The 26465-nt window shown below is 51.3% G+C and overlaps 4 protein-coding genes across 7 annotated transcripts in view; 2 read left to right on the forward strand and 2 right to left on the reverse strand.

Moving 5' to 3' along the window:
- Positions 1-922: 922 nt before the first annotated feature.
- On the forward strand, positions 923-10295 carry stil (STIL centriolar assembly protein). Of its 2 annotated transcripts, none has more exons than XM_070961182.1 (16): positions 923-1332; positions 1934-2041; positions 2455-2570; positions 2680-2867; positions 4610-4857; positions 4939-5022; positions 5741-5827; positions 5904-6045; positions 6183-6286; positions 6398-6506; positions 6785-7693; positions 7902-8001; positions 8118-8334; positions 8538-8622; positions 8707-8978; positions 9339-10295. In XM_070961182.1, exons 1-16 carry the CDS (start codon positions 1253-1255, stop codon positions 9901-9903), a joined length of 3414 nt encoding a protein of 1137 aa, XP_070817283.1. In that variant the 5' UTR covers positions 923-1252; the 3' UTR covers positions 9904-10295. The 2 variants fall into 2 exon arrangements, with proteins under 2 accessions (XP_070817283.1, XP_070817284.1); XM_070961183.1 differs by having other exon boundaries at positions 1130-1332; positions 6186-6286.
- Positions 10296-10858: 563 nt separating this feature from the next.
- On the forward strand, positions 10859-15183 carry serpinc1 (serpin peptidase inhibitor, clade C (antithrombin), member 1). Its single transcript, XM_070961324.1, has 8 exons — positions 10859-10943; positions 11870-12224; positions 12523-12738; positions 12833-12970; positions 13560-13778; positions 14126-14300; positions 14585-14649; positions 14962-15183. Exons 2-8 carry the CDS (start codon positions 11871-11873, stop codon positions 15136-15138), a joined length of 1344 nt encoding a protein of 447 aa, XP_070817425.1. The 5' UTR covers positions 10859-10943; position 11870; the 3' UTR covers positions 15139-15183.
- Positions 15184-16376: 1193 nt separating this feature from the next.
- reep6 (receptor accessory protein 6) overlaps positions 16377-26465 on the reverse strand; it is a 137891-nt gene continuing 127802 nt past the window's right edge. For all 3 annotated transcript variants that reach the window (XM_070960187.1, XM_070960189.1, XM_070960188.1), the window contains one exon: positions 16377-16386. The gene's annotated coding sequence lies outside the window, so the exon portion shown is untranslated. The remainder of the gene's footprint in view (positions 16387-26465) is intronic.
- On the reverse strand, positions 17746-25887 carry zbtb37 (zinc finger and BTB domain containing 37). Its single transcript, XM_070960177.1, has 4 exons — positions 25537-25887; positions 21894-22832; positions 21721-21820; positions 17746-21434 (listed from the first exon to the last, which is right to left on the reverse strand). The coding sequence occupies exons 2-4, from the start codon at positions 22811-22813 to the stop codon at positions 20916-20918; spliced, it is 1539 nt and encodes a 512-aa protein (XP_070816278.1). The 5' UTR covers positions 22814-22832; positions 25537-25887; the 3' UTR covers positions 17746-20915.

Below are 26465 nucleotides of genomic sequence, written 5' to 3' on the forward strand. Positions count from 1 at the left end.
CTATCCATTTTTGATGCTGCTGTGAAATTGGAATTTCCCCTCGCAGGATGAATAAAGGCATATTGAATTGAATTGAATTGAATTGAATTGAATTGAATTGAATTGAATTGAATTGAATTGAATTGAATTTCAAACCATGTCAATCAGATCGTTTTCAGACAACAACTCTCTCCTCTGACTCAAGCTGACAGGGACTGAACCCGGGACTGTTCAGGTACAGCACAGTGTGTACTATGGACGGTGTGGACGGCGTGGACAGCGAGGACAGTGTGTGAGCAGCAGGCAGGTGTCTGTCTGTCTGTCTGTCTGTCTGTCTGTCTGTCTGTCTGTCTGTCTGTCTGTCTGTCTGCTGGACTCAGGGTCCTGTAACATGCTGATAAATAATTCCTCCACACTCTGCTTTTCAGGAGATTACTTTGTGTGATGGAAGATGATCCAGCAGCTCACACATGAATAATACAACACACACACACACACACACACACACACACACACACACACACACACACACACACACACACACACACAGAGTAATTATACCTTTACTTTAACCTCAGTTTAATTGTATTGTTTGTTTGACATTTATTCCTTCGATCCTGTTATCGGTTATTTAACGTGTTTCTTTGTGTTTTGTGTTGATTTATTTGTATATAACGTGTTGCCCTGTTTGCTGGTGAACTTGGAGAATCACCACCATCGTGGTTTTTGTATATTGGTTCAATAAAGAAGCTGAATACTGTGTATATAACCGCGGTTTGATCCTATAAAAAGTCAACCCCTGACCCGACCTGTAGGGGGCGGTGTCGTGCTTTAGTCCACTTAATCTGCCGCTGACAACACAAGGAGTACAAGAAAAAGACAGGGAACGAAGCCACACGCTATTGGTCAGAATCGCTCCAACAGAGCTTCCTATTGGCTGCTTGAGTTGCCCCGCCAGTGGAGTGTAGAAACAGCGCCATAATTAAACAGCGTTCAACTTTTGTTTTCTTTAGATTGTTTGCCGTCAGATTTGCACGAGTAGATTCAGATAAACGAAAGAAAACCCGTTTATAAAGTCTACTACTTTATTAAACGTTCAGTTATTAACCAAGAAACTCGAGCTTCGTCCCCTATGTTAAGCTAACGAAGCTAACACACGGAGGTGATGCTGGTCGAGCAACAAGCTAGCGTTAGCGGCTGTTAGCTGGTTTCACCGCGGAGTTTTCAGTGTTTGGATTACCGCCACGAACACTTTCTGTCGGTCCCCTCGGAGATGAGCTGCCCGGTGAACCTCCAGGCGCTGCCGTCTGGAGTTTTAGAAGCTGTTTTTACTGCAGAGAACCTGAGAGGGAGGTAAGTGAATGTCCGCACGCGCTTCAGGTGAACGACACCTGCTGCGTCACAGCTCATTTAACGGTGGTGTGTGTGGTGAGAGTTCACAATCTGTTTCACACAACAACAGTTTCTGATAACACGATAGCTTGGGTGTCTTCAAGGACAAGACAGCCATGCTGTCCTTCACCACTTGGTCCCATGAATCCATGTTCAGTGCGAATGCTATTAATAGTGTCCCACACATGCAGTACCCACGAACAGTGTTGTACTTTTACTAATACTGCAGTACTGTGTCACGTGAAGGAAAGTAAAGTACAGCATAGCGTAGAGCTGATCCAGAGTCAGAGAAATGATCAGTTATCTGAGGACTTCTTGTCCACGTTGGCTCAGAAGCTGAGAGTCAGATATCTGTAGGATTTTGGGGCATTGGTTGGACAAACGAGCAATTCATGGACATTATGGTTCCGTAGAAAAGCGTGGTGAACGTTTTTAGTATTTCTGACCATTTTATGGATCAACTTATGAATGAATTGATCAATTGAATAATCACGTAGTTCTTGTTGCCATTCAGCTGTTTCATTAACGCCACACGATCTTTTCTGTTGCTGCTGCTGATCAGAAGCTCCATGAACTCTCTCACTCCGCTGAGTTTCCCCAAATCCAGATCAGCTCTGTGGGATGGCAGCCCTGCCGGAGAGAAGCTCCGCCTCCAGCTCTGCTCTCACAGGTACACACACCTGCTGCATGGTGGTCACTGATAAAGCGTGAGGTGTGGTCTGATCACGTCTGCAGTGTCTGTCCCTGTTGCCACTGTCTACACTGGGAGGTTGTCTCCTCCTGATGCCTGAAAGCTGATGGAACACATCATCAAAAAAGTGTTATTCTTAACTTCACGTAGCCACTGTTTGCATTGATGGCAGCTTCATGAGGTCTTCACCTGGACTGATTCTCAGTGAACAGGTGTGACTCGTCAAGTTCATTAGTGGACTCTCTGTCCTTCCTAATTTTGACAGAGTTTGAGAGCATCAGATGTTTTGGGAGGTCGTGTTGGTTTCTACGTCGTCACAGTCGCTATGTAGCATAGCTACAAACAGAGAGTGTGTGTGTGTGCGTGCGTGCGCCTGTGCGTGTGTTCTGCAGAAAGCCTCGGCTCGTGCTGTTGGAGAAAGCTTTGCGTCTGGCTCAGCGTCACGCCCGTCACAGCAACAAGCCCCTCGTCCACTGTTTCTTCCTGGGATCAGTGTCTGTGGACGCAGGTCAGAGGTCACCTTCAGGTGGAACCATCCTTTCTGGCTCCTGTTTGCGTCATCGTACACTCGTAGTAACTCCTGTCCTCTGTCCTGTGTGTGCGCTCCTGTGGTCCAGATGAGGAGGGAGTCACTGTGACTCTGGACCGCTTCGATCCGGGTCGGGACCAGGCCGGTGCCTCGGGCAGGGTTCCCTCCGCTCCGCTCCCTGGAGACGTCCTGGTTCCCTGTTTGTTCTCCACACAGACTGAGACATCGTCTGACGCTGTTGTCCAATCAGAGGCTGAGCTACATCACTGCTTCAAGGTAAGTTTGACACATGCAGTTTGGAGGTCTGTCTCTGTCTGTCCCACACTGTCTGTCTGTCTGTCCGTCCGTCCGTACGTCCGTCTCTGTGGTGAGCATCACCACTGATGTTGTTGTCTCAGACAGATAAAATGAAAATGAAAAAGCTCAAATCACTCTCCAAACACGCTGTGATGGTCAGTGATGCACCTGGCCCGGCCTGCTCAGGTGGTGCTCACCTCACACTCCTTTAAATCTCGGCTGTTCGTGTTCAGTCATCACAGCTGATGGACAGTTGGACAGCTGGTTGCTGTGACTGTCTTGGCTAAAGTCTCTGTGGTTTTCAGTGCTGCTCTCAGTTTGATATGAAGCCTTCTGAATATTCTCCTGAACTTTTCAGAAAGAACGAATAACACGTTTCCTTTGTCCAGTGGTGGAACGGAACTATTTAAGTGCTGTACTGAAGTACACGTGTAGTGGCACAAACCGTTTTGGGGTTTTCCTTTGCCCCCTAAATCCTATTTCCTAAAAGTTTGTGCCACAAGGAGAAAGCAGGTGATGCAGTGTCAGACTCGCACTTTGTGTCCTAAAAGAATCCTCTGGGAGAGTTTGACTGTTGACTGTTGCCGGTCATTTATTGTAAATTAAAGAAAATACAACATGTAGATGCAAATGTTTTAAAGATTATGTATTATTTCTATGGCAAGACAAAGGGAACAGGCCGCAGCAGGTTTCAGCCCGAGCGTCAATGACGGTATCTGCTGGCCCGCCTTCTCCCCGCCACGCTCTACCAGCAGCCATTTAAAGGGTGGCACCATCATCCCCTGTAGAGGATGCACTCACACACTCCCACAAAATACAACTAATGAAGTAAATAATGTACAACATAAAAACTTAAATGCGGCTCCTACAACATGTTTGAGGTACTTGTACATTAATCTATGGCTTTAGTCACCAGTTACTTTATCAGTTAAGATTTTCCATACAAAACGTCTGTGAAACAGTTGATTGGCTGATTAACGCGAGGTGACTGAACATGGCGGCTGTAATGTCGGGTGCTGTGTGTGACTGTCAGCGGGTCGTTGTGCTCGGTGTCAGAGGGTTGAGCTTGAGGCAGATGAACGTTTGGTGGAATGATCACTGTGAACAAAACGGACGCAGCAGCTGACGTCCTTGTCCTCTACATGTAATTACATGTCACACATACAGAGATACCAGGTGGAGACAAGAAGAGCTGTGATTGGTCACTTTGGCCTGCCTGTGTTTCTGATGCTAACTGTCCTGAAGTAACAACAGTATGTCCAGTGGCTTGGTTTTCTGTTGTCATGGCAATCCCTCATTTGTGTCACAAACAGCTGATTTTTCTCAGCTCGTCCAAAATGTCCTGCTATTTTTTGTCCTTAAGGACATGATGTTGATACTGTTTTAGTCTGTTATCTGATAAACTGTGAGCCAAAAGAGCAGTTTGACATAGCACTGAGGTTTGGTTTGAACCTGTCTCTCTGCCTGTCTCTCTGTCTCTCTGTCTGTCTGTCTGTCTGTCTGTCTGTCTGTCTGCCTGCCTGCCTGCCTGCCTGCCTGTGTGTCTGTCTGCCTGCCTCTCTGTCTGTCTGTCTGTCTGTCTGTCTGTCTGTCTGTCTGTCTGTCTGTCTGTCTGTCTGCCTGTCTCTCTGTCTGCCTGCCTGCCTGTGTGTCTGTCTGTCTGTCTGCCTGCCTGTCTCTCTGTCTGCCTGCCTGCCCATCTGTCTGTCTGTCTGTCTCAGGTGTTGCAGCAGATTGTGAGCAGCAGACAGACTCTGGACCTGTCCCAGCTGATAAAGGTCAAAGGTCGTATTGTCTGCTCTCAGCAGTCTGACGCTGCAGCGTTCAGCCTCAGATGGACGTCCGTCTGTCCGTCTGTCGCCGTGGACGTCCAGCCCGTCCGAGCCGTCCCCGTCATCCCCACGGCTCTGCTGAGGAGTCTGACCAGCATCAACCGACCGCCGCCGCACGCCACCAACCGACAGAGAGGGTGAGAACGAGCTCCTCTCCAACACGGTCGGGTCCTCCTGACGAAGCCTGTTCTGCTTTGAACTGCCGCGTCTGTTTGCAGGTTTCTGACGATGGACCAGACCAGAAAACTCCTCCTGCTGCTGGAGTCGGACCCCAAAGCCTCCAGCCTGCCGCTGGTCGGACTGTGAGTCACACTGTTGTTTCAGGACGAAGCACACTGTTAGATTGTTATTTTTCTCTTATTGATGAAGAGCTGCTTGTTACTGTTTCATGACAGACGCACCAGTGTGAACACACAAATGAATAAACTTCAGCTCAGATAAGATGTTTGACTTACACTGACCGAGCAGCTGAGCTGTGCTGCCAGCGCCTACATTTACCAGCATGCACTGCGTGAGCTAGCTGCTGGGTCCCACTCAAAGGCCTGTCACTGTCCCAGGCCCGTGAACTCCTGCACTTCGACCATGTCTTGTCATGGGTAGCTCTGTTGTTACCCTCCGTGCGTGTCTGTCAGTGTGCATACGGCAGCAACATGCACACATACCAGTGAGGAGCACCGCGGACAGCAAAGCTAACGCTAATGCTAAGGCTAACTGAGCCAGTGCTGCAGTGTAAAGTGCAAAAAGCAACATGAAGACATCTGCATCCTGCCTACTCCTCTGCTGAACAGTTGAAATGAGGTTTAATGTCCACACAGTGTCTCTTGACTGTCCCTCAGTATTAAAGCCTTCAATGTCTCTGGCCCTCATTGACAAAGCGGTCTGGAGGAGTAATGCTAACTGCACTCACAGTTCACATTTCCAGTGTAGACGTCCTCAGATGGTGAGTGCAGATGTCCTACAACAAACAGAAGTTGTTGAAAATCAAGTGTCCCTTTACCTGTGCTTCTGGTCATGTGACAGCTGGCTGAGTGGAGTCACACACGTGTACAACCCTCAGGTGTGGGCCTGGTGTCTGAGGTTTCTGTTCAGCTCTGCTCTGCAGGACAGGTGAGTTTCCTGTTTGAGGTGTGCATGTTCAGACCAACCAGAGTTGGTGTCACAGAGTGTTTCTCTTGTGTTTCAGAGTTTTTTCAGAGAGCGGCTGTTTCCTGCTCGTTCTCTTCGGTTCTACCCACAGAGCTCCTCAGTTCTTCCAGTGTCAACGACCAGGACCACAGCCGGACTACCGGCTGCTGACAGCCTCCCAGCAGGTCACGCTGTACCAGGTAATACCACACCTGACAGTCCCAGCAGCTTCAGACCGTTTGTGTCACATCCTGTAGCGATGAGCTGGTTATCATGAAGAGAATTGGTGGAACTGTCCCTCCTGAATGTGGACTGACGTGGACCTGCGTGCTGTCAGCAGGTGTTGTCTGTGGAGGGTCAGACTCTGCGGTGTGAGCTGGGTTCAGAGGATCACAGCAGACAGATGGAGATCTTCAGAGAGGCTCAGAGCTCCTTCAGCAGGTACGGCTGTTCAAAGGAACCGTCCCTCCTCTTCTCTGAACGAGTGTGACGGCATGAATATTAATGACCCTTCGTTCATTATCCAACCCGAGCCGTGCTCTCCGTCCTCAGTGCTGCTCCCACAGCCGCCGGTCTGTCTGCCAGTGATCAGGACTCTGGAGTCGAGGACGAAGACCTGTCTCCACGACCGTCCCCGAGTCCCCACCCTCCCGCTCAGCAGGTCAGAGATGCTAACTGCTAACAAGGCTAACAAACCTCAGAGAGTCTCACTGTTAAGAGAGACGACGGCTGCCATGACAAGAGACACACAAACACGTCTCCATTCATTGTCATATTTTTCTGATAACGCTTGAATCACAGCTGCTGGGACTTTGATGACAGTTTCATGCCCCTTTGTGATGTCACCATGATGTCACCGCTGGCAGCCAATAGCAGCAGGTCACCTGAGTGCCTTTGTGCACCTGTCTGGGTTCACCTTGATGAATGTTTTCGTTTCAGGCTCGGAGAGTTCAGCCATCAGTTCCTGAACTGTCTCTGCTGATTGACAGCAGCTTCTCCTCCAATCGGGAGGGCTCCACCCACAGACCTCCTGCTGCAGCTGACAGGAAGTCTGCTCCTCCAACCGGAAACGCCGCCGCCTCCTCTTCCGCTGCCAGACCTCCTGCTCCTCCTCACCTCCACAGCACTCCCAATTCCAACGTGCAGCAGCCCTGCACCTGCTGCACCACCCATGCCTCCAACTGTACCTCCATCTTCTCCCCAGCACTCCACCCAGCTGCTGTTCCTCCACCTGCTGCATCCTCCCATCATCTCAGTCCTCATCCTCCCTCCAGCATCCACCCTGCTCCTTCTCCACATCCTCCTGCTCACTCCCATCTCGACACTCCTCATCCTCCTTCCAGTCTCCATCCTGTTCCTCCTCCACCTCCTTCTGCTCACTCCCATTACCACACTCCTCCTTCCAGCAACCATCCAACTAGTCCCTCTGCACCTTCTTCCTCAACTCATGCTACTCCTCTGTCCTCCCATCACTATACTCCACCTCCCTTCTACAACCACCCTCCTGCCACTACAGCTCCTCCTCCCTCCTACAGCCCCTCCTCCCCTTTCTCCAACCACCACCACACTCCTCCTCCCTCTACTCGTCTCTCTGGTCCTCCTCCTTCCTCTCCCCTCCTCCCTTCTCCTCCCTGTGCCTGCAGCCACCCTCCTGCTGTCCTGAGGTGTGTTGACTCCCCGTCTCCTCACCCCTCCCATCCAGCAGCAGCAGACCCCGCGCCTCCCCCCTGGTTCCCCCGTCCCTCCTGCGGGAGTCACTGCTGTGATCAGGTGGGGGCTGTCCTCCCGACAGACACCTATCAGCTCCTCCTCCATCAGGACCGCCAGCTGCGCCTCCTGCAGGCTCAGGTGAGATCACAGATTGACCGTTTGGCTTTCAAAAGGCGCTCAGATGACATCACGTCTGCGTCTCTTTGATTCAGACACGAATCATTTTACAACATCTTTGCTTAGTGAATATTCTAAGTCAGTTGAGGAGGCTGCTGATTGGTCCACGGTGGAGCGCAGGTGTTTGTTTTTGATGTTGTCATGGTGAAGATGGACTGACTGTCTTTAGGTCCAGATGCTGCTGGAGGCTCAGGGGAAACTCCAGTCCTCTGGTCAGCAGGTCAACACTGAGACACCCAAGAGCACCGCCAGCATCGCTGTGGGGACAGGTGAGACTACCAGGACAGGTGTTTGGTGTGGTGGACAGACTGCACTGTCAGGACAGGTGTGAACAGGTCAGCATCACACATCTCAATGTTTTTATTTCTCACTTCCTGGTTTTCAGGTGCCAGCCTGTTCTGGGGGGATCCTGTCCAGCCCATCGTTCATCATGAGGTGCAGGCTCCTCCCCCTTCCTCACCCACATCTCCCCCCTCATCCTCTCCCTCCCCCCGCAGACCGCCCTCACACGCCGACCTGTCCGTCAGCAGGCCTGTGGGCGGAGCTGAGGACGGTGACTTCACGGGTCAGGAGGCAGCTGTCTCCCCCTGCGATCAGCACAGGTGAGACTCGTCTGCTGATGGAAGACGGGTTTTTGTTTTTGTTTCCACATTATTGTTGTTATTATTATTATAATTATTATTATTATTATAGATTAAACTACCCAATTAGAGACATGTGAGGTGTTTAACACTTGAGACTTGCAGTTTAAAGGTGTGCTGCGTGTTAAAGACTTCAGACTGACCTGGAGTCTGTCTTGTTGCAGCGGTCTGCAGAGTCCAGTCCTTGGAGAGAGTGCCAGCATGTACAGACCTGCAGACGAGCAGCAGAGCTTCATTCACGACCTCATGGTAACACAGCGTGGAGGGAGTCTCGGTGGTCACGTGATCCCATCGGACCGCTGATGTCATATAAACATATGCCTGTGTCCTCAGAATCAGCTGACCAGCCGTCTTCAGGAGTCGGACAGCAGACAGGACGTGGAAGAGGAGGAGTCCAGGAGGAGCAGTCTGTCTGTGGTTTCAGACCGCTCCCAGTCATCCCAGTCATCCCAATCGTCCTCGTTGTCCAGGAGGAAGCCGCAGAGGTGTGGAGACCCGGTGGTCAGCGCCACCCTGCAGCAGCTGCGGCTGCTTGGAGCTGATGTGACCAAAGAAGATCTGACAGAGTCCGACAGAAGAATCCAGCAGACTGTGGAGAGCAGCAGGTACTGAGCTCACCTGGCCACACCTGAGGGTTGAAGCCGTCTGCAGCCGATCAGGTTAAACTCAGGGTTCACAGATCCATGATTGATGTCATCCTGCTCATGCTTGGTTCAGCTGTAGCTCAGTGGTCAGTCTGCGTTGTTACAGAGAAATAAACGGTGAAGATGTTTTAAATTTGAAAAGGAGAGACGGGACGTTAGCAGAGACGCCACGAGACACCAGAATACACAGAGACGCAAACTGTCCCAGACTCACATCTGGTGTGTGTGCTGACTGATCACATGATGTCTGATGATTGTATGACGAGTCAGACATGTTCTCACTGTGTCTCTGTCTCTGTGTCTGTCTCTGTCTGTTGACAGCACCCTGGCAAGCATCAATCCAGCAGCAGTTCTGTCCAGGCTGAGCGTCTCTGAGCCGACAGTCAGCGTTCTTTTCCCTGGAAGCAGCGTGGATCTGAGTTTGGAGGCCAACGCCATCGCCCTGCGCTACCTGAGTGACTCTCAGCTCAGCAGACTGTCTCTGGGAGGCCACGCCCCCCTTCAAGGCCACACCCCCTCCAGTGACTCCCTGCTGTCACCTAGCAACATGTCCCTGGCCACCAGGAAGTACATGAGGAGGTATGGCCTGATCGAGGAGGAGGACGAGGAGGAGGCGGAGCAGGAGGTTGATGTTCGGGAGGTTTTGTCCCACCAGCCGCTGAATGAAGCTCAGAATGTGAAGCTCCTCCCACAGAGTCAGCTGATCCGGGACCTGCGGCCAAAAATGCAGCTTTTAGCTGGCGGTGCCAAACTGAACACGGCCGACAAGGAGAACCATGCCAGCAGGCGGCCATCTTTGGTCAGGGCGAGCAGCCGTCAGACAGAGGGATCGGTGGGAAACATCCTGGACCTGAGCCGCCTGAGACAGCTGCCCAAACTCTTCTGACCCCAGAGGACGAGCTGCGACCAGACCGACGTCTGCCGAGGGCTTCAAAACGTGCTCTTTTTTAAATGGACTCTGGTGTGTCTGTGCAGAGACTGTTTGACTGGATGTCCTCAGCCAGAAGGACAGGCTGGAGTTTGGTCTGTCTCAGGAGCTCAGTGTGGACACGCTGCTGGTCTGATTCAGGTCCTGGTTTTCATGATCAGGCTGCTTTTACTACATTGTGCCACCTTTAGTTTGTCTGCTGTCTCTCCTTTAATCAGACGTTTGTGTTCATGAAATGTGTTTTTACGTGTTTGATTTTCTCATCACTTCCTGTTTTTATTTTATTTTATTCTCTTTTGCACAGTTTCTTTAATATTTATGATCCTACCAATAAAATTCAGAATACTTTGAACACTCGGGCCTGAACAGGTTTTAATGCAAACTGTCAGTGTGTGAGAGCTGTCCTGTTGGACAGTCAAAGTGTGTCCTCTGTGCAGCGTCCAGGCTACACTGCGTTCCTCTTCCCATCAGTTCTGCCTGAAGTCTGTGCTGCTGCAGCGCCTCCCGGTGGGGAGCGGCAGGAACAGCGTCGTGTGTTTGCTTCATTCAGCTGCTGATCGAGGACGAAGACTCGCCTCAGACTGAGTGACCTTATGAAGACCGGTGGGACAACTCTTCTCAGTGTCTTGTGTCTGTTTTAGGCCTGCTGTCTCTCTCTCATGATGATGAATCTGAATCTGAGTGAGTGACGGTCTTCACAGACGAGCGGACAGAGGGTCTCCGGCTCAGAGGACGGCTGTGTGCAGACAGTTCCTCCTGGTCTTCTGCCCCCTGCTGGTCAGACGTCCAACCTGCAGCCGTCACAGTTATTGATGAGTGATCGTCGTGCCGGCGATCCGTCTGTGTACAGAGGTTTCCTGGAGCTCGAGCTGTTGACTGACAGACGATCAATGTCTCAAAGGTTGATGTGATGTTTCAGTGCTCTGCAGGACACTGACCTGAGTTCAGCTCCGGCACACACATCAGAACAGAACACACTCGACTCTCCACCTGTTCAGGTAAGATTTTAGGAATTAATGTCGCGTCGTGTGTGAGGTTCACCGTCGTCCTCACAGACATCAGTTTTTATTTCCTCCTCTTCATCGTCACATTCGTCCTCTTGGTCTTTCCTCTGATCCGTCTCAGTCGCAGCGACACAAAGATTTCAAGTCTGAGTTTGAAAAGTCTGAAACTGAAATCGACGACTGAAAACAGCTTTTGGTTTCATTCGGGTTTAATGACGCTGCTCCGATGGTTTATTGGTTTATTTTTAACGATTCTTAACGTTCAGAAGAGTCAACGTGTGAAACCTGCAGCTGACTGCAATGTTTGTTTACAGAGACAGATTTTATACTTCACTCATCCCCGAGGAAATTCACCGTTCAGAGCACAACCGACTTTACTCTGCCGGAGGTTCACAGATACATGGTGCTCAGAGTCTCTGTGTGTCTGTGTGTCTGTGTCTGTGTGTGTTTGTTTGTCAGTGTGTGTGCGTGTGTTTGTCTGTGTGTGTGTTTGTCTGTGTGTGTGTGTTTGTCTGTGTGTGTGTTTGTCTGTGTGTGTGTGTGTAGGAGGTTGTTGGTGGTCAGACTTCTTGACTGTTGTGTTTCCAGTTCAGAAACTTCTCTCTGAATCTTATATACTCAGATTAATTCATTGATCAATACTCAGATTTATTGAGTATTGATCAACTCGGGTGGTTGCTGGCGTGTTGCTGACAGAGCAGAGCTGACAGAAACACACCAGAGGAAACCTGACTGAAAGCAGAAGTACGTGGTGGACGCGGCGTCTCACTGTTTGCTCTGCGAGTCATCGTTTGTCTTCTGATGACGTCAAACGAGTTTTCACGCCAGCACAAATGAAACCAATCAGATCAATAGAGACGGACGGGACGCGTTGGACGCAAACTAAAATAAAGTTAACCTCTGACTGTCTCCCCGTACAGAATGAGGGCTGCTGATTGGCTGGTGGTCATGGCGGTCCTGCCGTTCGTCTCCTCCATCCGTCCGGACATCTGCAGCGCCAAGCCCAGAGACCTTCCCCTGGAGCCGCGCTGCATCTACCGCAGCCCCGAGCCCGAGGGCCCGACCCCCGAGCCGGAGCCCGTCCCTGAGTCCACCAACCCCCGAGTGTGGGAGCTGTCCAAGGCCAACGGCCGCTTCGCTCTGTCGCTGTACAAACAGCTGGCCCTCAGCAAGACGCCCGAGTCCAACATCTTCATGTCCCCCATCAGCGTCTCCACCGCGTTCGCCATGACCAAGCTGGGAGCCTGCAACCAGACGCTGCAGCAGATCATGAAGGTCAGACTGCAGAGTACATTTACTGCAGTACAAGTACCTGGAATTTGTCCTGAAGTCTTCCTGTGACACCTGTCCAGTGCTTCTACTGCAATAGTATTTGTACTTTTTACTCTACTGCATGTTCACTTGAAGCACTATGATAATACTTTTACTTCAGTGAGGTAACAGTGTACTGTTGGTCCTTAAAGTACCTGAACGCGTCTCGACAGACTCCTGACCTCGTCCAGGTTCCTCCTGCACACTGTTCTCGGTCAGTGATGGAGATGAAAACCACGTTTCCATGTCTTTCTGTCTGCAGGTGTTTGAGTTCGACACCATTAAAGAGAAGACGTCGGACCAGGTCCACTTCTTCTTCGCCAAACTCAACTGTCGTCTGTACAGGAAGAAGGACGAGACCACTGCGCTGATCTCTGCTAACCGACTGTTTGGAGACAAGTCTCTGATGTTCAACGAGACGTACCAGAACATCAGTGAGACGGTCTACGGAGCCAAACTGCTGCCCCTCAACTTCAAGGTGAGTCCAGTTCACCACGAGAGCCGCTCAGGCCTTCACAGACCGGCAGATATCTGACCAGACTGACACTAAGAACCCGGGTTCTGTGCCGCAGGAGAACCCGGAGAAGGCCCGGCTCACCATCAACAGCTGGATCTCCAACAAGACTGAGAATCTGATCCAGGACACGCTGCCAGAGGGGGCCCTGGATTCCACCACGGTCCTGGTCCTCGTCAACACCATCTACTTCAAGGTACCTGCTGTGGTACCTCAAACCGCTCCTCCTGTCACGCCTGCGGTGATGGAGGCTGGTGTTTGTGGTTCAGTGACCCCTTTAAGGATCCGAGTATCTGTGACGGTGGCAGAGTTGTAGTGCAGCACTGTGGATCTGTTGACTGGACAGCGGCCGAAGTCGGACCGATCATGTTCCGGTCTGGTTCAGTCGGTGTCTGTGGTGCTGAGGCGTTCTGGTCGTTGGTCTTTTGTTCTCATTCAGAACGACCTGAATCTGGACCGTTAGCATCATAACAGGCAAAGACTCAAGAGGCGAGCGAGCAGCAGTGCTCTGACGCAGCGGGTCTTTGAGCTACATGCTAACATCAACATGCTAACATGCCGATGTTTGGCAGTTTCTATGGTTTAAGCTGAGGGTTGTTCTGATCAGGATGTCTGATTTTTGGGATTTGGCACCCGTCCACACAGCTGGAGTTCAGCACTAGTGTGTTAGCATGCTAATGTTAGCTAACGGAGACACCGTCCTCCTCTCATGCAGAAGTCAGACAGCAGTGAAAATAACAAACGACTAATTCTTGGTTTGACTTTGTTGACATTTCTGCTCTCAGGGTCAGTGGAAGAACAAGTTCGACAAAGACAACGTGTACGTCTCAGACTTCCACGTCAGTGACAGTCAGTCCTGCTCCGTCAACATGATGTACCAGGAGACCAAGTTCAGGTACAGGCACTTCCCCGACGACCAGGTGCAGCTGCTGGAGATGCCGTACCGCGGAGATGACATTACCATGGTGATCATCCTGCCAAGCAGAGGCCACGCGCTCAGTCAGGTAATCACGCCAGGCCCCGTGTCCTCCGTCCCGCCCGCCTCCAGCCCATAATATTCTGTGGTCGCTCCATCTGTCCGTCACGTCTCCTGTCGCAGCTTCAGTCGACATTATTTCTCTGTTGGGTTAGCTGACTCTGCTGGTGTGTGTGTGTGTGTGTGTGTGTGTGTGTGTGTGTGTGTGTGTGTGTGTGTGTGTGTGTGTGTGTGTGTGTGTGTGTGTGTGTGTGTGTGTGTGTGTGTGTGTGTGTGTGTGTGTCTGTCTCTGTCTGTGTCTGTGTGTGTCTGTGTGTGTCTGTGTGTGTGTGTGTGTGTGTGTGTGTCTGTGTGTGTCTGTGTGTGTGCGCTCAGGTGGAGGAGAGTCTGGACCTGAAGAAACTGACTAACTGGTTGGATGCGATGAAGGAAACCACCGTCTCCGTCCACGTCCCTCGCTTCAGGGTGGAGGACAGTTTCAGCCTGAAGGAGAAGCTGCAGGCCATGGGACTGACCGACCTGTTCGACGCAGAGAAGGCCAGTCTTCCAGGTGAGGGGGCGGGGACACACCTGGAGTATCAGGTGCTCTGACAGCAACCCTGAAGGTCGGTCAGGTGATGTCTTTGTACTCAGCTTAAAGTCACTGTTGAATTAAAAGTCTTTGATCAGGATCGTCACCGTTTAACCGTTTAGTCCAGTCTCAGTCCAGGATCCAGATCAGGGACCAGAACCGATTTTACTGTTTCAGTTCCTCTGATCACTTCTGCCGATCTGTTGATGGATTGATAGATTTCTGACAGCTTTACGTCAGCTGACCTCGTCTGTGTGTTTCAGGGATGCTGGAGGACGGCAGCGACGCTCTCCACATCTCCGATGCCTTCCACAAAGCCTTCCTGGAGGTCAGTCACATGCTGCTGACATCACTGGCAGCTGCTCCCTGATTGGTCATCTGTGTAGACAGACCAGGTTGATAAGTTAGGTGTCGAGTAGCTGTGGACGTCTGAAGCAGCTCCTCTGGTGGCTGAAGGATGGTTCACATCATTTTACTTCAAAATCAAGTGTAAACGTCTGCGTACGTCCAGATCTGACCACAAATACTGGAATCGATGGAGAAATGTCCACAATTTGTTTGTTTCTTATGAAGTGTAAACAGTAAACTCAGAGGACCTGAAGGTCGCGTCCAGAGTCAACACCTGTCCTGTGCTCTGCAGGTGAACGAGGAGGGCAGCGAGGCGGCAGCCGCCACCGCCATAGTGGCCATCGGACGCTCCATCAACTTAAACCGGGAGGTTTTCCAGGCCGACAGACCGTTCCTGCTGCTCATCAGAGAGTCCACCATCAACGCGCTGCTGTTCACCGCTCGAGTGGCAAGCCCCTGCAGCCAATGAGAAGCGTCTGCCGCCGGCGGCCTCGCACCTGCTTTCATATCAGCTCAGAATCAGCAAAATACTAGAAAATAAACCAAAACTTACTTTAGAAGATTCATTTTCTGCTCACGCCAAAACAACCAGCTGCAGACTTAGATTCAGGTTTACATCAAGAAACCCTTCCGTCCAGTTCGTCTGGAGACAGAGACGCGTGGTCCGTGACACCGTTAGCGTCCACCACAAACTACGACAGAGACGCCGTTCATGAGCGTCTACGTTTAACGTTCAGAATAACTTCAGCAGATAAATAACTTGCTTTCATACATGAGACAGACGTCCACAGGACAGACAGACGCTGCGCCTCAACCATCCATCGCTTTCGTTTAGGGTTTCAGCTTCTCTGCCTGCTTGCTGACACGCCTGTTTGCAGTGACGGCGCTGTGAATTGTGGGTAATGAGCGTTAAAGAAAGAGGCGAGTCGGTGCTGCTCGACACTTAAAGTGCTTTATTTCCTCTGAAGGAGACGCGACCTGTGAGTGATCTAGTGGTCATGGTGAAAGAAGCTTCTTCACATTTTCTGAACAACCTTTGGCCTCACCCCCCCGCCCCCCCACACCCCCCACCAACATGTTTTTAGCAACAGAGACATGCAACAAAAGATCTTCACATAAACCCTCTCAGGTTCTTCCACTACAGGACTTGACGTACCTCCTCTTTAAAAAATGTACAGTATTAAAAGTTAATTTACTAAAACTTTCTCTGACTGGTTCCTGCTTCGATATATTAGGATATACTTTGAATCAACAGTAAAGAGTAATCTCAGAAGTGAATATATCTAAATGATTGGCTTTATAATTAGGCATGTCGTGGTCAGACTTACTGGATATTCATATTAAACATTTGAGTCACACAGTAAGAAGTCAAAGAACAGAAAGCCAGAAGCTGAAGAGACGGAGAGGAAGCGGAGCCTCGACCGCGAGGACCAGAGGGTGATGACGAGGGTGATGACGAGGATGATGACGAGGATGAGGATGATGAGGTTGGGCTGTTTTCACAGTTTGAAGATGAAACTGAAGAAACGTCGAAGAGGAAGAGTCGATTCTGAGCTGCGACTGGCTGACTGACCCTCGCTGTCCGTCATTCAGACTCAACTTTATCTTCTTCAAACCGTCGATTCGAATCTGAAACTGAACTTTAAGATCAGATCAGATCAGACTGATCATTGCGTAACGATCAATATCTACTGAGCTTTCTGTGTGAACAAAACGCCTCTTTGGTTCGGTCGGTCCTGAACACAACTCTGATCCGACTTTCCTGGTCTTACAGGGTCCTCAAACCAGACCGGACCGGCTGACCTGAGAGCAGCTTTCTCTGAACGAAGTGATTCGATGTTCATTAAAGATGCAAAGAAAGGCAGGAGAGCCGGTCTGGACTGGTTCAGACCAGTTCAGGAGGGTCATCTGTGACGTGAGGGGGACATTCAGATACTGTTTGAGTTAACTTGCCGTTTGTTGCATAATCTGTCAGCAGCCAGGAGTTTGTGTTTCTCGTGAGCTGGGCAACAGGCGACGCGTCAAACAGCGTCTTCATCTCTTTAGTATTTCACTTCGTCAGTTAACGGAAAAACAAAGTTCTGAAAGTACGTCAGCGGTTTTCTTTGTCAAAGGCAGAACTGAAAGAGGTTCAGCAGTGATCCACGAGGCAGCCGAAGGTCTGCAGACCAAGAGTCCAGAGTCTGACCTCTGCTCCAGGATCTGCTGCTTGAACTGCACGTTGACCTCCTCTGAAGGTCCGCTGACGAGGCGGATCACGTTTCACCAAAACGAGGCCGAAGAGTTCAAAACGTGCTGTCAGTCAGGCCTACATTTAAACCAGAGCTGGAGTCTAAAGCTCACGTTAAACCAGCAGTCTGACTGAGCGGACTTACGAGGATTTCACACTCAAACTGGACCCTCACAGTCCTGCTGAGACCACTTCCTTTCTGGAGCAGGTCTGACCGGTTCAGACGTTAACGTACAACTAATCAATGACTTTGATCAGCAGCCATCAGGTCGGTGGAGTGTTCCTGAAACTGATCACATGATCACTCACGATGTCACTTCACCCCCCCGAGAGCTCTGTAACGTCACACCTGGCTGCAGGTGACATTAGACCCACCGGCAGTTCTGGTTTCAGTGTTTAAACACCTGAAAATAAGTCGCTTTTGTTGCTTTAGCCTGAATCTTTCTACAGCAGCCCAGAAGGGACAAACCCTGCACAGAGCCTTAATGTCTGCTGGTGGCCACCGTAGGAAAGGTGAGACGACTCGACGTCCCGCAGTGTTAAACGTTTTCAGGCTGAAGACGCTTCGGCTGCCTCGTGTCAAACGCTGTGGTTCTGTTGATCTTCCAGTCCGACGTGATTTTCGTTACCTTGACGTGTCGTCAGGTGTCAGAATGTGTGAGCAGGTGATGAAAGTAAAGGACGAGGTGAAGGTGGAGATCGACACCTGCAGCCAATCACAAACCTGATCAGACGGTCGTCTGCGGCCGTGCTGTTTGGCAAGAGGTCTTGTAGTTGTCATGGTTACTGATTTTTTTTTTCCATATTGCCCAGCCCTGCTTTGTGTTTTTTTTATTATTATTTTTTGTCGCCCTCTGCAGTGACTCGCAGGACTTTTTACCTGCTGCTGAGTTTATTTACAGGTGAGTTATTTTCAGCGGCGTGTAGCTCGCACTGAGGTTTAGCCGTTAGCGTTCTGCTACGTAGGGAAAGGTAAACGTCTGATTCACTGGATAAAGAAAGAGTCTGTATACCTGATAGTTCCTGGTTTAGCCTGAAGAGTGAGTGCGGCGGCGGCGGGATCTGGGCGGAGAAGTCGAGTCCCACCAGCCGAGAGAGGAACGAGCCGCCAGCTTCACTTGCATAAAAAAATCAACCGTCCACTGAGAATCTGATTCACAGCTCTGTAGAAAACAGTGACAGCCCCTCCGTGTGCTACCTGCCTGCGTCTGAAGTGAACTCCTAGCTTACCGACGTTACTGAAAACACACCTTAGTAGTTTAAGTGTGTGTGTGTGTGTGTGATAACGTGCAGCTCATCGTTGTTCTGCCTTTAGAAAAGTTCTGCTTTTGATCATCTCTCTCTGATAAGTGCTCGAGTTGTTTTGGAGGGCCAACGTGGCCACACTGTCTTTCCTTTGGTTGCCAGGTGGGCCAACCTGTTCCCGCCCTCCAGTCGGTGAACTCTGACCTCTGGAGGGTTGTTTTTTAGTCCGGCTCCATGGCCTGGCTACTACATCCATCTGGTCTGACAGGGTCCGGCTCCTCGACCGGTGTCGGCCCGATCACAACCGAGTGCCGCAATGACGCGTTAGCTTTGCACATCAGTGACGGTGAAACTGCAGCTGTTAGCTGGCAAGCTAACATTAGCCAGAGCGCTCCAGTCAATATGTCAGCATTACAGCTAGGCTAGTAGTATCCATCTGCTTTCAGTGTTTGTCGTGCTAAGCTAGGCTACACAGACAGAGATGAAATGGCACACTGAACCACGCTAACATTAGCCAGCTAGCTGCTACGTGTTCGGAGGTCTGGTTGATGTTGATTGGTTCCTGCTGGTCAGATAACGACCATGGTCATGAAGCAGTTCGACTTCCTTCATTCATCTGAACATCAGCTGCTTTAAAGGCTGCAGACTGACACTTCTGACGGTCTGTGCTTCATCACTGACTGCGGGAACAGACAGCTTCATCTCATCACTCCTACAGCATCATTAATGTTGCTGCAGCACCATCAAGTCCACACGGGACCAGGTCCTGGTGACTGAATGTGGACCTGCATCTGGAGACGGGTTCATGTCCCATGATTGTTCTTATTATTGGCTTAATTCACGTCTTATTTTCAGTTTGGCTCGTTTAGGAAACAGAACTTGTTATGTTCGAGAAAAATCACCTTTGGTTAAAAATCGACTCAACATGTTTGTTTTCCTGCCGTCGTTCTTTGTCACAAAGCTTTGACATGGAACGTTGTGATTGGCCAGTTTCACGGATCGTCATCGTGGCGCTGCAGAACAACACCAACACCTCAGACAGAGCCCAAAGCTTCTGTTCTCAAGTCAGAGGTCTGACCCACAGCGAACGGAAATCAGCTAGCTTGTAATGTTCACATGACCTGTCTCCATGGTGACGATGACAGTCATTAGCCACCTTTCCCTGTTTGATCTCCCTGAATGAAGCTGCTGTCGTTTTGACTCAACAACACAAAGCAGAGTAACGCGTCATTGACGGCGGCAGTTACTGATCGGGTCGCGACACCGAGTCCTCGTCCAAAAAGCTTCTGTCGTCCATCACACACATTGTCAGAGCAAAAAAAGTGTCCAAGAAAAACAAAGAAGTCATGCTTGTTATAAAAATATCTGAGAAGACTGACGGGGCGCTCTGTGAGTGGGCCAGGGCGCCCCCCGGTGGTGCTGTGCTGTGCGGTGCAGCAGCTGTATTGCGTAGTGATGAGAGGTAACTGAGCTGTGTAGCTTATCTGAGGCTGGACTCTGTCCAGGTTTCCTGCTGCGAGTCTGTTCAGTCAACAGGTGCCAGATGGTTCAACTGTACTCCAACATGAATCTGAAGAATTTCTGTTTGTTTTACAGCCAAATTTAAAGGTCCAGTGTGACCAGAGTTCACTTCCTGTCTGAAGCACGCGGCCCACAAACACACCCGCACCGATTTATTCCCACAGCATTCAAACGCATCACACAGCCTTTTTCCAGGGTTTGTGTGACGAGCTGAGAGACATCAGCGGCGCCGTGCGGCCGCCCTGACCATGAAACACAAAGCAGCTGTTCATACACCTGAGCAGGTGGAGTTCAGTGGAGGTTTAATTAGCACAGAAGAGCAGAGATCATTTTGGATCAAAAACAAGCGAGCTGGCAGCGGTTATGATCCGTTAAGTTCGTCAGTTGAGTTCAGGGAGAGAAACGAAGCCAGATTCAAAGCAGCTGAGAGGACTCCACGTATTCATAAGTTACACAACGAAACGGATCTGAAGCCGATGTTTGAGCAAATGATGAATTCACTAATCGACAAACTCCCCGGCAGATTAATCAAAAATCAGACTAATCATTCGCTGCAGCCCTGAAGGGGGCGCCTTTGCAAACCTTTGGATCAGGACTGGCAGCTCATACTTTGTACCTGAGGATGAAGAACAGGATGTGAAGATGAGCAGCGCGACACCTTCGTCCTCTAAACTAACTTTGTTCTCACGGCGACGGAGAAGAAGACGAGGAACTCTGATCACACTGGACCTGAACTGTCCAACGTTTCTCATTGAACCTTTTTGTGCAGTTAAATGTTTGGATGCCGCTTTGGCACTGAGAGCGCGCAGGATTACTTCATGAGCGCTGCTCCGGATTGTCTCAAGGCAAACATGAAGGATGTGACCTGTGAACTGGCACTGAGTAGTTTGGCAAAGTTTCCACCAGACAGACTGTTGTGATGCTGCATTGTGAACCTGTAATACCTGTAATATAAAAGTAGAAATCTGTAACATAAAGTCGACGGAGGCAAACGAGGACCACTGCATCGTGTGGTGTATGAGGTTGTTGGAGTGTGTGGCGTTTCTTCATTTTAGCTTAATCTGTTCCGTTTGGTTAGTGAAGGTAGATGCGGTTTAAAGCGGAAAAATCTCAGTTCAGACTCTGAGTCTGTCGCTGCGTTACTTGAGCAGGTTCAGCGTCCTGTTGGCTTCAGGTGCAACAGCATCAGACGGCCCTCCGCGTCCGTCACCCCCTGCCCCAACCTCCACCCTACCTGTCCCTCCTCTGGGTCAGTCGGGCCCCGTGGTGGAGACCGAGGCCTGGGGACCCTCGCCGTACTGGCCTCCGCCGCCCCCGCCCCCACCCTCAGGCTCCTCCTGGCTGGGGGAGGCCTCGTCACTCGGGCCTCCCCTGGACGTGATGGAGGCGGTGGTGGTCTCGGGGGAGGCGCTGTGGGCCTCCTGAGGGGCGCAGCCTGGGTGGTTTTTGCGGAAGTGCTGGTTGAGGATGGCCTGGAAGGGGAAGCTCTTGCCGCAGACGTGGCAGTGGAAGGGCTTGTTGCCAGTGTGCTTGCGGATGTGGTACTCCAGCTGGTCCTTGCGGGTGTACTTCTTCCCGCAGATGCGGCAGACGAACGGCGTGATGCCCATGTGCAGGCGCATGTGACGGTCTAGGCTGCCTTTCTGGTTGAAGGATTTGCAGCAGTAGATGCAGGTGAGCCGGGGGTTGTAGCGGAACCAACGGTCTCCTACTTGCTCCCTCAGGTAGTCCTCATAGCCACCCATGTCAAACGCTGCATGCTCCTCCCCCTGACAGGTAGAACCACACGTTAATACAGAGCAGAACCAGAACAGACCACATCGAACTGGATTTTTAAACTCTGAATGAACAAACTGCTGCGGTTTAGCTCCAGACCTGGATCCAGAGCCCTGAAACCCCCCTTTAGAGATTGCAGAGGTAAAACAACACATTTCAAAGACACTAGTTGGGTTCTCCATACACCTGTTCATCTGACAGACCACTAACAGCTGGACTACCCGGGCCGGACACTTCCTACTGTGACAGTCCACCTGGACGTGATTTGGTTTCCCATACCTGTGAGCTTGGCTGTCGCAGCTCGTCCGCCCTGCTGGGAGACTCGCTCTTCGCTCTCTGACGCTCTGCCAGCACGACGACGCTGCCGGTGGGACTGAACCTGCCACACAAACACACATTAGCTCACAGGTGTGTTCAGTTCAGTTGTGCAACGTGACGTCGCAGCGACTCACCTGTCAGTCTCGCTGAAGCTGGAGGACGGTTGGGCACTCCGGCCCCCCAGTGCACCCACCGGCCCCGTCACCAGTGTGCTGCGTCCCGATGTGTCGATCATCACCGTGGCCCCCTCCTCCACCGCCCCCCCTTCCTCTTGGTGCTCTCCTGCTCCGATCCACTCCTCCATCCTCTCCGTCTTGATCCTCACTCGGTCCATGCCGCCGCCCTCCTCGGCGCTGCCGGTCCGCTCCGGCTCGCTGCTCGTCTCCACGTACCACTGGCCGGCCCGGTTGATGCGAAGGATTGGTTCTTTGCTGGCCCTGCTGGTGGCGCCCCCGGACCCCTCCAGCCCGCTGTGCTCCACTGTTGGTGGCGGGCTGAGCGGCTCCTCGGCAGGGCTGACCGGCTCACACGCCTCTGCGCCTCCCCGTGGGCCAAGGAGTCGCAGGCCGCCGTGGTGGCCGCCCCCTCGCACCACGGCCTCCAAGGTCCTGTTGCTCCTGGAGCCTCGTGCCTCCTCCGTGGGCTCCTCATCCATGTCAGCCAGGCTGATCTTCAGGTGGATGCCCTCCAGGATTTGGGTGCAGCGGTCGATGATGTGCTGCATCTGCAGGAAGCTGGCGGCCGTCAGGTAGCTGATGATGTCAGCCAGCTGCAGGCAGAGGCGGCCGGTGTAGCAGAAGGACAGCAACTGCTCGAACACCGTCGGGTTGCGGATCACCGTCAGCGACACAGTGCTCATCTGGCTCAGAGACATGTGGTCCCGGAAGTACGGCGAGCTGGCGGCGAGGACCACCTTGTGTGCCCGGAAGCTCTGGCCCTGCACGTTGACCACGATGTCGCAGAGACGGCCCTGAACGCGCAACTGGTTCAGGTGAGACAGAACCGAGTTACTGAAGTCCGGGATGTCCAGCTGAATGCTGCCGGAGCGCTCCATGCTGCAGCCTGCAGGGACACTGCAAAACCAGATCAGAGGCAGAACTGTTAGAACCACAGCTGTTCTCCGTCCATCAGTCAGATCTTTAAACGTACACAGCTGATTTCTCTCTGATCGGCTGAGCTTTGTGACAAAGATCAAATCAAGAACAACAGAATCATTTTAAAAGCCAAACCGTGAATCTGGAAGATTTTCATTTCCTGCAAGTTAAACGTTAACGAACAGAGCAGCCGGAGAGTCTGGAATGATGTAATTTCCTGGAAGCAGCTGTTGGTGGCGCTCTTCCTCTGACTGATTGATCTGATCAGTGTGTGACTGAGTCTGAACGCAGCAAATCAAATTTATTTTTAGATTTTTTTGGGGGGGGGGGGGGCGGCAAGCTTGGCTGCTCCGGGGGTCTTACTTCCCTTTTCTCTCAGTTGAGGCGCCTGACAGTTCAGTTTTCAGGACAGTGACAGACACACACACACACACACACACACACACACACACACACACACACACACACACACACACTTTCTGACTCCTCTCGTTCTCCGTTCAGTTCACTTCATTTGTCCATCAAATCAAATCCACCATCTTTTGTCTTTTTGTCCACTGCACGTGGCGCATTTTCCCAAATCTGCATGAACTTCACTTCCTGTTTGTTGGTTTGATTTATCAGATGTTGATCGGCAGCGTTCAGGTACATTCACCTGTTTTCTGCCCCAGCTAAGAGTCATGAGTTTACCTGAGACACCTGAAGAGCTGAGAGCAGCATCAGCTCCTCCTTATTGACCTCCTTGTTAGCTTCATGTCTCCTGAGTCTTTGTCTGATGTCCTCAGTGGACTCTTGTTGCTTGATGTGATGAGGTCTGCAGCAGCTCTCGTCTACAATCATCTGAAACGCTCTCGAGGGATCAGACTGAGCTTCAGAGTGACGCGTCTCCTCAAACGCTCCTCGTGTTTCGCCTCGATGACTCAGTCTGATGCTTTCTCGCCTTTTTGAGCCCCAAAAGCACGACCTCGGACATCAGACTGAATATGAGTGGATGTCGTGTGTGGACGCTCTGTCTTCAGGTGACAGCGTCCACGGCTGGCCTGAAGTCACTGCTCTCACACCTCCAGCCGTGACTCTTTTGTCTTTTATTGTCAAATAAAATCGGAGTTTGTCGTTAAGCCGTTTCACAAATTTAAAACTCAAACACCCTTTTTTTTGGCAACCATCAAAAACCAAAACCAGATCAAGCACACAGGATCAGCTGACTGTGTCTGACACACCTGACACACCTGTCGCTCTCCACAGGTGCTTTAATTTGAAAGGATCAGACGATGGGCTGTATCTAACCCATCTAACCCTAACCCTGTAAGGATCAGATTATAGACTGAGAATCAAATGTCTCCTACCTGACAGACACAGCACAGCCCCCTCCTCCCCTCCTCTCCTCCTCAATTGTGCAGACAGCAACAACTCAGTTATGGAGAGAAAAGACACTGACGACAAGGTGCAGCAGAGACAGACGAGACAGCAGAGACAGCAGAGCAGGACTTTATTCAGTGAGCTCACACATGCAGATGTTAAACCGTCCTCTCGTGTCTCGTCTCACATTTGTTTCTGTACTTTGTTGACATGCAAACATCCACATGGACCTTCTGTGTTGCCGTGACGACACAGAATTCTTCGTCCTCCTCAGGACGGATTTCCTGACGTGGTGTTAAGACAGATCACCAGGACACAGCACTTTCCTGTTATTTAGCCATGAGCAGAACATCTGGGAGGACATGGACTCTCAGGTGACAGGTCATCGGGACCTTCCAGGAAATGTCAGGGGACACTGAATTAACCAATCCCAGGAGGATCAACCTGGAACAGCGTCAGATGTGAGCTGAGAGGGACGCGAGAATCAACCGGACGGACGGAGATCGATGATTAGAGTTGAGTTTATAGAAACAGACAGAACAGAACAGAACAGAGAAGAGAAGAGAACCAGACCCTGGAACCAACGTGAAGCCAGACCACCAGACCTTCAGACCATCGGACCACCAGACCTTCAGACCACCGGACCATCAGACCATCGGACCATCAGACCACCGGACCTTCAGACCATCGGACCTTCAGACCATCAGACCACCGGACCTTCAGACCATCAGACCACCGGACCTTCAGACCATCGGCCCATCAGACCTTCAGACCATCGGACCGCCACTACAGTGACTCTACAGACACTTATTCAGATACACGTGTAGACGTTACAGCTCCAGCGCCACAGGTTGCTTTACCTTTGCAATAACAGGACACCTGAGAGTCCATGTCCTCCCAGATGTCCTGCTCATGGCTAAATAACAGGACGGTTTTGTGTCCCAGTGATCTGCTGTAACAACACGTCAGGACATCCGTCCAGAGGAGGACAGACGTGAGCCACTGAAAATGATTCTGTGTTCTACAAAAGTACACAAACTAATGTAAGACCAGAGGTGAGAGGACTTGATCTGGACCTTGTCCTCAGTGTCATTTCTCTCCACAACAACCTGAGCACCGAACTCACCTGTGGGTCATGTGACAGTCACCTGGTAAAGAAACCAAGGTGGAGGCTTCAGGCTTGGTAAAAGCATGACAGAATCACCTGGTCCGGTCTGACAGCAGGACCCACACACAAATCAAGTCTAGATCAGGGCCCAGATCCGAACAAGTGCCGGTCTGTCACGGAGCAGGTAAGGCTCCAGGTGTGCTGCCGGACTCTCACCTGAAGGGGGCACGGGGAGAGATCGCGTCTGGTTTCGGGGTGCGGTGCAGTCGAGGCTTCAGTCCTGCAGCTAGCTGAGCATCGTCAGCAGGGCGGGCGATGACGGCGGCTCAGCTCGGCTCGGCACGGCTCGGCCCGGCAGGCTGCAGCTCCACCCGCCGCTCCTCCGGGCTCCGCAGCTCCAGCGGCGGTCGTGGCGGGTTCAAGGCCGGAGAACAGCAGCTGAGCTCGGCCTCCGGTCCGTCAGCAGCCGCTCTACCGCCATTCCGCTGGAAGTCAGACTCGGTTCAGGCTCGGTTCGGTGTCGGCGGACCGCCGCCGCTTCTCATCTTCCTTTTTCACGGCAGAAGGGCCGAAGCTGCAGGAAGGAAGGAGGGAAGGAAGAAAACCGCGGGGCGTGCTGGGAAATGTAGTCCAGGATCGGGAGCGGGGCTGGCTCAGCGGCCGCTGAAAAGACTTCACCTCCCGGCATGCATCTGTGAAGAGAGAGGTCATCATGGCACTTGGAGTTTGGCAAAGTGGCAAACACGCGCGCGCACGTGCACGCGTGCACCACACAAAACTGCGTTTTAGCTGCGGCTCAAATGTGTAACTTAAATAAAAAGTATCAGGACAACAAAGAAGAAGTAAAAGTACTCACATCACAATACTCTGGGCAGAAGTAAAAGTACTGCTGATGCAGAATTCTATAATTAGATTGTAGTTACTGGTTCATGTGTTCATCACTTTGAGGCTGATGAGTCCTTTAATCTGTCATCATTAATCAGTTCATCCTATTTTGATTAGCTCGACCTGCTGAAGGCTCACGGTCTGCCTCCGAGACCGGGACGAGTGGAAGTACGAGGGACTTCAGGTACTTCAGTACTTTAGTGAATGTACTCGGTTACCTTCCTCTTAAACGGGTTTACTCACTGTCCTGTTGGAGTTGG

Source organism: Chaetodon trifascialis, chromosome 4, assembly GCF_039877785.1.
Source record: "Chaetodon trifascialis isolate fChaTrf1 chromosome 4, fChaTrf1.hap1, whole genome shotgun sequence".
Lineage (NCBI taxonomy): Eukaryota > Metazoa > Chordata > Actinopteri > Chaetodontiformes > Chaetodontidae > Chaetodon > Chaetodon trifascialis.

What these genes read in the sequence shown, in the direction of transcription:
- stil (XM_070961182.1), top strand. Translation starts at nt 1,253, where the DNA reads ATGAGCTGCCCGGTGAACCTCCAGGCGCTGCCGTCTGGAGTTTTAGAA. An exon ending in GCCACCAACCGACAGAGAGG is followed by an intron (nt 4,858 to 4,938) that starts GTGAGAACGAGC and finishes GTCTGTTTGCAG; the next exon opens with GTTTCTGACGATGGACCAGA. An exon ending in CAGCATCGCTGTGGGGACAG is followed by an intron (nt 8,002 to 8,117) that starts GTGAGACTACCA and finishes CCTGGTTTTCAG; the next exon opens with GTGCCAGCCTGTTCTGGGGG.
- serpinc1 (XM_070961324.1), top strand. Translation starts at nt 11,871, where the DNA reads ATGAGGGCTGCTGATTGGCTGGTGGTCATGGCGGTCCTGCCGTTCGTC. An exon ending in GAGGCCACGCGCTCAGTCAG is followed by an intron (nt 13,779 to 14,125) that starts GTAATCACGCCA and finishes GTGTGCGCTCAG; the next exon opens with GTGGAGGAGAGTCTGGACCT. An exon ending in AGAGAAGGCCAGTCTTCCAG is followed by an intron (nt 14,301 to 14,584) that starts GTGAGGGGGCGG and finishes TGTGTGTTTCAG; the next exon opens with GGATGCTGGAGGACGGCAGC.
- zbtb37 (XM_070960177.1), bottom strand. Translation starts at nt 22,813, where the DNA reads ATGGAGCGCTCCGGCAGCATTCAGCTGGACATCCCGGACTTCAGTAAC. An exon ending in AGCTTCAGCGAGACTGACAG is followed by an intron (nt 21,821 to 21,893) that starts GTGAGTCGCTGC and finishes TTTGTGTGGCAG; the next exon opens with GTTCAGTCCCACCGGCAGCG. An exon ending in TGCGACAGCCAAGCTCACAG is followed by an intron (nt 21,435 to 21,720) that starts GTATGGGAAACC and finishes TCTACCTGTCAG; the next exon opens with GGGGAGGAGCATGCAGCGTT.